The sequence below is a fragment of the Rana temporaria genome, chromosome 7 (genome assembly GCF_905171775.1).
Source record: "Rana temporaria chromosome 7, aRanTem1.1, whole genome shotgun sequence".
Taxonomy (NCBI): Eukaryota; Metazoa; Chordata; class Amphibia; order Anura; family Ranidae; genus Rana; species Rana temporaria.
The window spans coordinates 2,602,061-2,613,160 of record NC_053495.1 but is presented as its reverse complement, the minus strand read 5'-3'; the positions used below and the strand labels follow the sequence as shown (position 1 = coordinate 2,613,160).

The 11,100-nt window shown below is 42.4% G+C and overlaps 1 protein-coding gene across 1 annotated transcript; it reads right to left on the bottom strand.

Moving 5' to 3' along the window:
• Positions 1–700: 700 nt before the first annotated feature.
• Positions 701–1,952, bottom strand: LOC120946289 (olfactory receptor 1J2-like). The gene has a single exon (XM_040361119.1). The coding sequence runs from the start codon at positions 1,926–1,928 to the stop codon at positions 909–911; it is 1,020 nt and encodes a 339-aa protein (XP_040217053.1). The 5' UTR covers positions 1,929–1,952; the 3' UTR covers positions 701–908.
• Positions 1,953–11,100: the final 9,148 nt, after the last annotated feature.

Genomic DNA, 11,100 nt, shown 5'->3' with positions numbered 1-11,100 from the left:
GTTAGTAAAGCAGCTTCTCTTTTGTGCTGAGTAGTACAGTAAAGCCAAATAAACTTTTCTGTGGATTTTCATCTGAAGGGAGATCAGTTGGCCAGACTTTTGAACCCAAAAATGGTTTTCTGATGGAGTTTAAAAACGAACAAATTTTCTGAGAACGAACGGAAAACGATCGTTTTTATGTTTGTTGTTAAAAAAGTCTGACCAAGTGTATGGGGCTTAACAATCGTTAATATGGATGCGCCGCGTGTTGAAAGTGCCGCGAATCCCGCAATATATTTACGAAAGTACAAAATGACGAAAATCCTTTTTCTGTTCGTATCTTCAGTCGCATGTTCATATGACATCCACAACAAATTGTCATAGATGTCACACGAACACACGACCGAAAACACGAACAGAAAAAGGAATCCAAAACACAGAATGCAAATCATTGACGAAAATTCCCGAAAATTATTGTCTAACAAGTAACGAACATGAATTAAACAGAATAACAAACCATCCCGCATGTACGAAAATAAAATGGTAACGAAAACACGAAACGATCGGAATACGAAAAAATCTCGTCGTACGAAAAACGAACGGAAACGAACAGGAAAACGGACGTCTTACAAAAAACGAACGGAAACGAACCTACGGAACGATACGAAACAGAACAAAAAAAACACGGAAATTTTTTCTGTGCACATGTCTAGTAAGTAGGGGGTCGGTACAAGGATTTTGTCTATACAGGTGAAGGGGCATTTTACCTAATTCTGCCTAAACCACCTCATGTTGGTGCCGGCCCTGAGGGTAAGTAAAGCTATGAGTACCTGCCATGTTTACATTTCATAAAGGACATTACTGAGATTTTTAGTCAATGAAAAATGTCACAGAAATACCAAAAAATTTCAAAGTTCACAATGATGTTTTCAGAATGATGCCCGGATTAACTTTAAGTGATAATAAGACCTCATAAGTGCCTCCATGAGATCTTTGTTCCTCAGGCTGTAGATCAGAGGATTCAGCAATGGGTTAATGAGGGCAGATATGACTGTAAACAGTTTGTTTAAACTGATCATATCGCTGGAGGTGGGGACCAAGTAAATAAAAATTATGGAGCCATAAAATATGGAGACCACCGTAATATGTGATGTACAGGTGGAGAAGGCTTTCCTCTTTCCAGTCTTGCTACGGATTCTAAAGATGGTACTGAAAATATAGACATAGGGAAGAAATGTCATAAGAAAGACTCCGAATCCAAGAATAGCACTTTCTAGGAATAAGACCACCATGTTTATGAAGGGGTCACTACATGAAATTTGATATAAGTGTGGAAGGTCACAAAAGAAGTTGTGGATGGAAGATGTTCTGCAGAAGGACAACCTGAGCAAAAATAAAGTATGAAACAAAGAGATAGAACATCCTACAACCCAGATCAGAGAGGCCATATGAGTACAGACCCTCCAAGACATAATTTGCTTGTAATGTAGAGGGTGGCAGATGGCAATGTATCGGTCGTAGGACATAGCCGAGAGCAAGAAAAGTTCTGAGCAGGTAAAAGAGAGGTAGAAAAAGACTTGGGTTAGACAGGCAGGAATGGATATTGATCGGCTTTTTGTGACCAAATCAAAGAGCATCCTTGGTGCCGTCACTGATGAATAGGACATGTCCAGAAATGCCAAGTTGGCAAGAAAAAAATACATTGGGTTGTGCAGATTGTAGTCAGTGAGGACCAAGAAAAAAATAAGAAGGTTTGTGATAAGAGTCATCAGATAGATGAGAAGGAAGACCACAAAAAGTCCATTCATGGTCAGTGGATGGTCTGATAGACCCACAAGAGTGAAAGAGGAAATCTCTGTCACATTTTTCATATTATTCCTTTTGTTTCTCTGTTTTAATGTATCACTATAACACAGTAAAAAAAATGATGGATCTGAGGAATTAATCATTGGAAAACACGTACAGTGTGCCGACACATTACACTCAGATTTACATCTGTACATTTGTACCAGCGAATGATTTATTCTTATATAAAAGGTTGGCGTTCCCTCAGGACTGCCGTGTTGTAAAAACACAAAGCTGAAAGTCTCATTAAAGGTCTCCGAAGATTTAATGTAAAAAAAAACCTTGGGAATACCTTTTTCTATAATTGAGTACAGTCTTTAAAATTTGAATATAAATTAAGTATATATATATATTTGTCACCTCTTTTACTTATTGGTTAGTGGACAGAGTGACTACAAAAGAAAATTATAGATCAAACTTCAATACATACAGTTCCAAAATTATTCAAAACACACCCACGCCTGGATAATAGTGTGAAAAAGCCACTCACACAACTTGTTGACAAACAAATTTAAATAAATAAATTAAAACATAATAATAATAATAATAATAATAATAATAATAATAATAATAATAATAATATGAGTAACATTTCCTTGTCAAAAAAGATTTATTGATTGCACAATAAAATTAAATTGATACCCAACATGTCACGCTTCAAAATTGAGCCCACACGTGGAATGGTGTCAAACTTTTACCCTTAAAAATCTCCATAGGCGACGATTAAAAAATTCTACAGGTTGCATATTTTGAGTTACAGAGGAGGTCTAGGGCTAGAATTATTCCTCTCGCTCTAAAGATCGCAGCGATACCTCACTTGTGCGGTTTGAACACCGTTTTCATATGTGGGAGCTGCTCACGTATGCGTTCGTTTCTGCACGCGAGCTCATTGGGACGGGGCGCTTGAAAATACTTTTTTGTTTTCTTTTTTATATTATTTTATACATTTTTACACTATTTTAAAAAAACATGGGTCACTTTTATTCCTATTACAAGGAATGTAAACATCCCTTGTAATAGAAAAAAGCATGACAGGTCTTCTTATACATAAGATCTGGTGGGTCAAAAAGACCTCAGATCTCATATTTAGACGAAAATGCAATAAAAAAAATTGTCATTTGAAAAAATTACAACAGAAAATTGTGCCTTTAAGAAGCATGGGCGGGAGTGAAGTTTTGACGTCGCTTCTGCCCTGCTATGCTATGGAGACGGGTGGGGGCCAGCTTCCCATCACTCATATCCATGGCAAGCAGCGTGAAGGACCCGATTGCCTCCGCCGCTGCCGATGGCCCTCTCCCGCTGCTGATAACAGTGATCTTGCAGCGAATCTGTCATGGAGACCACCGTTATTGTTTACAGGACCGACCACGTTAAAGATGGATATCTTGGTTGTGGCAGCAGTGAAGACGTATATGTACGTGAGCCGGTCCTTAAGTGGTTAAGAGTTTTGACGTTGCTTTCACCCTGCTATGGTATGGAGACGGGTGGGGGCCATCTTGCCCTCACTTGTATCCATACCCAGCAGGAGACAGGACCCGATTGCCTCTGCCGACGGCTCCGGTAAGCGGCAGAGGGTTCGAGAGAGCGGTGGGAGGGGGGCCCCTCTCCCGTCGCTGAAAATGGTGATTTCCCCAGAGACCACCATTTTCGTAAATTGGACCGCCGCCTGAAGAGTTGGATACCAGGGTTATGGCAGCAGCTGCTGCCATAACCGAGCTATCACTCTTCCAAGTGTCAACGTATATAGTCGTGCGGCGGTCTGTAAGTGGTTATTTTTGGACAGAGTGGGGAGATATTAGATGCCCCCTCAGGTTTTTATTGGTGTCTGTGTACCTATTAGGGAGATTCACCCTCTCTGTTGGTCCTGTTTACCGTTGTCATCAAAAGTGAAAGTTTAAGTAAAATCCCCATTTTGGGTTGTCCAGAGCAATAATAGAGGGGAAATCTTCCATTGGGGACACAAGCTCTGACCTAAAAGGATTCCTAAAATTTGCAGGGATTTTTGGCCACTTCCTGATTTGGCTTTGGGACAGGAAGTGAAGATAAATTTCTGTAATGGAACACAAATGGCAGAAAAAAACTATCAAGCCTCGTACACACACTCGGTTTTCTCGGCAAGAACCAGCAAGAAAACTGCTGGCAGAGCTTTCTTGCCGAGTAAACCAAGTGTGTGTACAAGGCTTTCCGGTTTCTCGTCAAGAAAACTGCCCAAAATCTCGACGAGAAAAATAGAGAACCTGCTCTCTATTTTCTCGTCATGATTCTCGGCAGGGTTTTCCCGCCGAGAAACCTGAGAGTGTGTATACTTACCTGTCGCCGCGGAAACCCACGATGATATTTTTAAAATGATGCCTGGGTTAACCTTAAGTGATAATAAGACCTCATAAGTGCCTTCATTAGATCTTTTTTCCTCAGGCTGTAGATCAGAGGATCCAGCAATGGATTAATTAGGGCAGATATGACTGTAAACAATTTGTTTAAATTGACCATATCACTGGAGGAGGGAACCATATAAATAAAAATTAACCAGTTCCCGACCTCCTCATGTACATTTACGTCAGCAGAATGGCACGGACAGGCACATCCACGTACCTGTACGTCCTCTACTAGACGTTGGTGGGGGGTCCGATCGGGACCCCCCCGGTACATGCGGAGGTTGGGTCCGCTCGGGGAGCGATCCGGGACGACGGCGCGGCTATTTGTTTTTAGCCGCTCCGTCGCGATCGCTCCCCGGAGCTGAAGAACGGGGAGAGCCGTGTGTAAACACGGCTTCCCCGCGCTTCACTGTGGCGTCGCATCGATCGAGTGATCCCTTATATAGGGAAGACTCGATCGATGGTGTCAGTCCTACAGCCACACCCCCCTACACTAGTAAACACACACTAGGTGATCCCTAAATGTTACAGCGCCCCCTGTGTTTAACTCCCAAACTGCAACTGTCATTTTCACAATAAAGAATGCAATTTAAATGCATTTTTTGCTGTGAAAATGACAATGGTCCCAAAAATGTGTCAAAATTGTCCGAAGTGTCCGCCATAATGTCGCAGTCACGAAAAAAATCGCTGATCGCCGCCATTACTTGTAAAAAAAAAAAAAAAAAAAAAACAAACTATCCCCTATTTTGTAAACGCTATAAATTTTGCGCAAACCAAACCGATAAACGATTATTGCGATTTTTTTCACCAAAAATAGGTAGAAGAATACGTATCGGCCTAAACTGAGGAAAAAAATTTTTTTTAGATATGTTTTTGGGGGATATTTATTACAGCAAAAAGTAAAAAAATATTGAATTTTTTTTTTAAATTGTCGCTCCGCGCGGATTGTCGACCGCGCAATTGTCTGTTAAAGCGACGCAGTCCCAAACTGTAAAAACCCCTTGGGTCTTTAGCCAGCATATTGGTCCGGGGCTTAAGTGGTTAAGGAGCCATAAAATATGGAGACAACGGTGAGGTGTGATGTGCAGGTGGAGAATGCTTTCCTCTTTCCAGTCTGGCTAGGGAGTCTGAGGATGGTCCTGAGAATATAGACATAGGGAAGAAAGGTCATAAGAATGACTCCTAATGCAATACCAATACCTGCAATCAATAAGAGCACCCAATTTATGAACAGGTCAGTAATTTGATATAAGTGTGGAAGGTCACAAAAGAAGTTTTGGATGGAAGATGTTCTGCAGAAGGACAACCTGAGCAAAAATAAAGTATGAACCAAAGAGAGAGAATATCCTACAACCCAGATTAGAGAGGCCATATGAACACAGAGGCCCGAATTCACAAAGCACTTAAGCCGACGTATCTCCAGATACGCCGTCGTAAGTACAAATGTGCGCCATCTTATCAATGCGCCGAACCAGAAACCAAGATACGCCTAAAAAAAGGCTTCATCCGACCGACGTAGCTTGCCTACGCCGGCGTATCTTGGGTGCATATTTATGCTGGACGCATGTGGTGCTCCCAGTGATTTTCGATTAAAATATGCAAATGAGGGAAATACGGCGATTCACGAACGTACTTGCGCCAGGTGCATAATATATGCGGTTTGCGTAAGTCGTACGTCCGGCATAAAGTTATTCCCCATATATGAGGCGCAACCCATGCAAAATGCAAAGGTATGGACCAGGGAACATAAGCCGTCGTATTTTACGTAGTTTACGTTGGACGTGAATAGGGCTGGGCGTAGGTTACGTTTACGCCATAGGCAGTGATTCAACGTATCTTAGGCAGTTGTTTCGACGTGATTCTGAGCATGCGCACTGGGATGCGGCCACGGGATGGCGCATGCGCCGTTCGTTATATGTGTCTGTCTGGCACTCGGCCCATCATTTGCATGGGGTCACGCCTCATTTGCATGTCTCACGCCCACTTCCACCTACGCCGGCTTACGCCTTAGAAACCCAGCGCAGATTTGGGAGCAAGTGCTTTGTGAATTTGGTGCTTGCCTCTCTGCGCTGCGTCGGCGTAGCGTACAAAAGATACGCGACGGCGGCATAAATATACGCCGATGTATGTGAATGCGGGCCAGACTCTCTAAGACATAATTATTTTGTAATGTAGGGGGTGGCAGATGGCAATGTATCAATCGTAGGACATAGCCGAGAGCAAGAACATTTCTGATTGTACAAAGGAGAGGTACAAAAAGACTTGGTTTCTTTGTTTAAATGTATCACTATAACACAGTAATAAAATAACCATGCGCCTACACATTATTCTCAGATTTACATCTGTATATTTGTACCAGCAAAAGATTTATTCTTATATAGAATGTTGGCATTCCCTCTGGACAGCCTTCTGTGTTGTAAAAACACAAATCTAAAAGTCTCATTAAAGGTCTCCTAAGATTTCATTTATAACAAGTTTGGATCGTTTTTTTCTATAATTGAGAACAGTCTTTAAAATTAGAATATATAACTTACTAAAAGTGTTTTTATCTTTTTGTCCCTATTATACTTATTGGACAGCATGCTAAGAAATCTATCCGCTGGAAACCTGTCCTTCGGACTTATCCGGTCGTCTGTACAGACTCATTGGATAAGTCCGTCCGATCCCCATCCCTCGCATGCGTCGAAATGATTCGACGCATGCGTGGAAGTATTTACCTTCCAGGGTCGTGCACGTCATCGTCGCGGCGACGGCGCGGCCACGTCACCGCGGATGTTTTCCGCGGGGATTTTGATCTGATGGTGTGTACAGCCATCAGATCAAAATCCGCCAGCGGACATATCTGATGGAAACGGTCCGGCGGACCGTTTTCATCGGATATCCGCCCGTGTGTACAGGGCCTTATAGATGCAATAAAATCTTATGGTAGGCAAAAAAGTAATTCTGATGATAATCAAAGGATACAGAAACTGCGGGGCAGATTCACAGAAGAAATACGCTGGAGTATCTACTGATACTCCGGCGTATTTTCAAATGACACACGCCCCATTTGAATTAGGCGGGCTTGCACCGGACGGATTTACGCTACGCTGCCGCAAGTTTACAGGCAAGCACTTGCCCGTAAAACTTGCGGCGGTGTAACGTAAATGACATACGTTACGCCACCGAAGATCTACGTGAATCTGCCCCTGCTACGTTTGGTCTGTGGGGTTACAATGATTGCTTGTCATGCAAGGGTAAGTGCGAGTATGACCCCCCCCCCCCCCGACATGTTTACATTTTATAAAGTTTATTACTGAAATTTTTAGTCAACTGAAAATGTCCCAGAAATACAAAAAGTGTCAAAGTTCACAATGAAATTTTAAAATGATGCCTGGGTGCTTCTTAAGTGATAATACAACCTCATAAGTGCCTTCATGAGATCTTTGTTCCTCAGGCTGTAGATCAGAGGATTCAGCAATGGGTTAATGAGGGAAGATATGACTGAAAACAGTTTGTATAAATTGACCATATTGCTGGAAGATGGAACCAAGTAAATAAAAATTAAGGAGCCATGAAAAATGGAGACCACGGTGATGTGTGATGTGCAGGTGGAGAAGGCTTTCCTCTTTCCAGCCTTGCAAGGGAGTCTGAGGATGGTCCTGAGAATATAGACATAGGGAAGAAAGGTCAAAAAGACGACTCCTAATGCAATACCAATACCTACTATCAATATGAGCACCATGTTTATGAAGGGGTCAGTACATGTAATTTGAATCACGTGTGGAAGGTCACAAAAGAAGTTGTGGATGGAAGATGTTTTGCAGAAGGACAACCTGAGCAAAAATAAAGTATGAATCAAAGAGAGAGCACATGCTGCAACCCAGGCCAGAGAGGCCATACGAGTACAGACCCTCCAAGACATCATTTGTGTGTAATGTAGGGGGTGGCAGATGGCAATGTAGCGGTCGTAGGACATAGCCGAGAGCAAGAAAAGTTCTGATTGAACAAAGGAGATGTAGAAAAAGACTTGGGCTATACAGGCAGGAATGGATATTAATCGGCTTTTTGTAACCCAATCAAAAAGCATCCTTGGTGCCGTCACTGATGAATAGCAAATGTCCAGAAATGCCAAGTTGGCAAGAAAAAAATACATTGGGTTGTGCAGATTGTAGTCAGTGAGGACCAAGAAAAAAATAAGAAGGTTTGTGATAAGAGTCATCAGATAGATGAGAAGGAAGAACACAAAAAGTCCATTCATGGTCGGTGGATGGTCCGATAGACCCACAAGAATAAGATAGGAAATCTCTGTCACATTCCTCATATTCTTCTTTTGTTTTAAATTTAGATTTATCACTATAACACAGTATTAAAATAACCGTGTGCATACACATTATTCTCAGATTTACATCTGTATATTTTTACCAGCTAAGATTTATTTTTATAAAAGATGTTGGAAGTCCTTCAGGACCGTCTTCTGTGTTGTAAAACCACAAAGCTGAAGGCTTATTAAAGGTCTCCTAAGATTTCATTGGTAACACCTTGAGAGCACCTTTTTTCTATAATTGTGTAAAAGTCTTTAACATTTGAATTTGTATCATTTAATGATTTATTCTTATATAAAATGTTGGCATTCCCTCTGGACAGTCTTCTGTGTTGTAAGAACACAAAGCTGAAAGTCTCATTAAAGGTCTCCTAAGATTTAATTTATAACAACTTTGAAACATTTTTTCTATAAGTTAGTATAATCTTTAAAATTTTAATTTAAAATGAATTAAAAGTGTTTCTATAATTTTGTCACCTATTTCACTTATTGACTAGTGCACAGAGTGATCTAAAGCAATATAAAAGGAACTTATATTCCAAACTTCCATAAATACAGCACCCCTCCAGACTACCCTTGTGGGTGGGTGTCCGAGGTTCAGGCTTGAAAAGTCCATCTCTTCTTATAATTGGAAAATATAGATGAGTAGGAACCACACACCAAAGATCTCTTCTTTCTAAATGTTCTTGATTGAACCATCCATAAGATGTCTCCTTCCATGATGTCCCTGCTCAAGGATCACCTTGCCTTAACGCATTTAACCAAAACGGCTTGATGAAACGCGTCATGAGAGTCATGGTGATGCTTGCACAGGGGCATCATGGAAGCAGCTATATTATGGATGGTTCAATGAAGAACACTTAAAAGGAAAAAGGTCTTTGGTGTGCGGCTTCTATTCATCTATATATTAATATAAAAGGAACGCGGCTTTCCTTTTAGCTTCCATAATTTTGTAGTTACATTTTATAAGAGCTGCCGATTAAAAAACGTAATTGGATTGCACAGTTAATAGTTAGTAAGGAAAACTATAACCCCTTAGGTTTGAGTGTATAAAAATCTGGATTAATCATAAATCTGTCTAAGGCCGCCTGAACTCTTGGGAAGATCGGACTCTCAATCCACACCAAAAATGACAATGTCAACCAGGTAGATCAAGGAGAAGTTTCGGGAGTTAAGTCTTATCCTGGCTTCCTTAGTTAGGGGTATCTGCTAGTATCCCTTGGCGGTGACATTCATGGTGAGAAAGTGGATGAGTCCCAATCTCTCTATTAACTCATCTACCCGGGACATCTGATAGGCATCAAATATGGAAACTTCATAGAAGAATCGCAAGGGGCCATTGGGATTTGGTCTCAACATGATTGGACTCAACCACTCACTCTGCGACTCCTCAATGACATTGAGCTCAAGCATTCTCTGCACTTCCTTGGACACTACCTTTCTATGTGTTTCTGGGATATAATACAACTTTAAATGGACCTTTACATCGGGCTCTATTCTAGGGTTGTCCCGATACCGATACCAGTATCGGTATCGGGACCGATACCGAGTATTTGCGCTAGTACTCGTACTCGTGCAAATACTCCCGATACCAAAATAGAATACTTTTTTTTTTGTGACATCGAGTGGTGCATAGAGGCAGGGCCGGATTAACCATGGGGCTGATGGAGCTGCAGCTCCAGGCCCCCATCATAATATACGCCCAAACTAAATTCTCTCACCAGGGCCCGGCGGCCGGCCGACGACCGCTATATAATAAATCCACACGTCCAGGCAGCTGCAGCCTGCATTATGATATAGGCCCAATTGACGCAGTGAACAACATTTAATCACGGGCCGTGAGTAGCGGCCGCGAGCCGCTGCTATGATTCACAGCAGAGCCGCGGCTATCCACAACAACACAGCCTCTTGTAGCACGGGCGGTGCCAGTGCGCCGAGGCTGAGCGTGCTCCTCCCCTTCAGTACTGTACTGAACACAGACACTGACTGTAGGCGGAGCTTGACGTCCCCCGGCGGCGTGCGTGACGTCATCCAGAGGCCGTCCCCGGCGTCCTAGGAGTCTCCATTGCCTTGCGAAAGGACTGCACTGCAGTAAAAAGCAAGTAAGCCATGAGCGCTGGGGAAGTCGCTGTCATACAGATGAGATAATGTTTAATTGTGCAGAAGAAGTGTGGGTACAGTACTGGCTGCAACGAACCTGAAGTGGTTAACTTTTTTTTGGGGGGGGTGCTATATCAGTGCAGGGAGGCAGCTTATTAGTGCATCTCATCAGTGCCACATTTATGAGTGCCATCCAATCAATGCCAGTGCCACCTATCAGTGCCATTGGATGGCACTGATAGGTAGCACTGGCATTGATTGAATGGCACTCATAAATGGATGGCACTGATAGGTGGCACTGGCATTGATTGGGTGGCACTGATGAGATGCACTAATAAGCTGCCTCCCTGCACTGATGCACTAATGGGCACTGATCTACACTGATAGGTGGCACTGGCTAGCTGCACTTTTGGGCACTGGCACCGATGAGCTGCACTGATAGGTGGCACTGGCAGTGATCACTCCTTCTTCAATGATATGTAGTTTTCCAGTACCGTA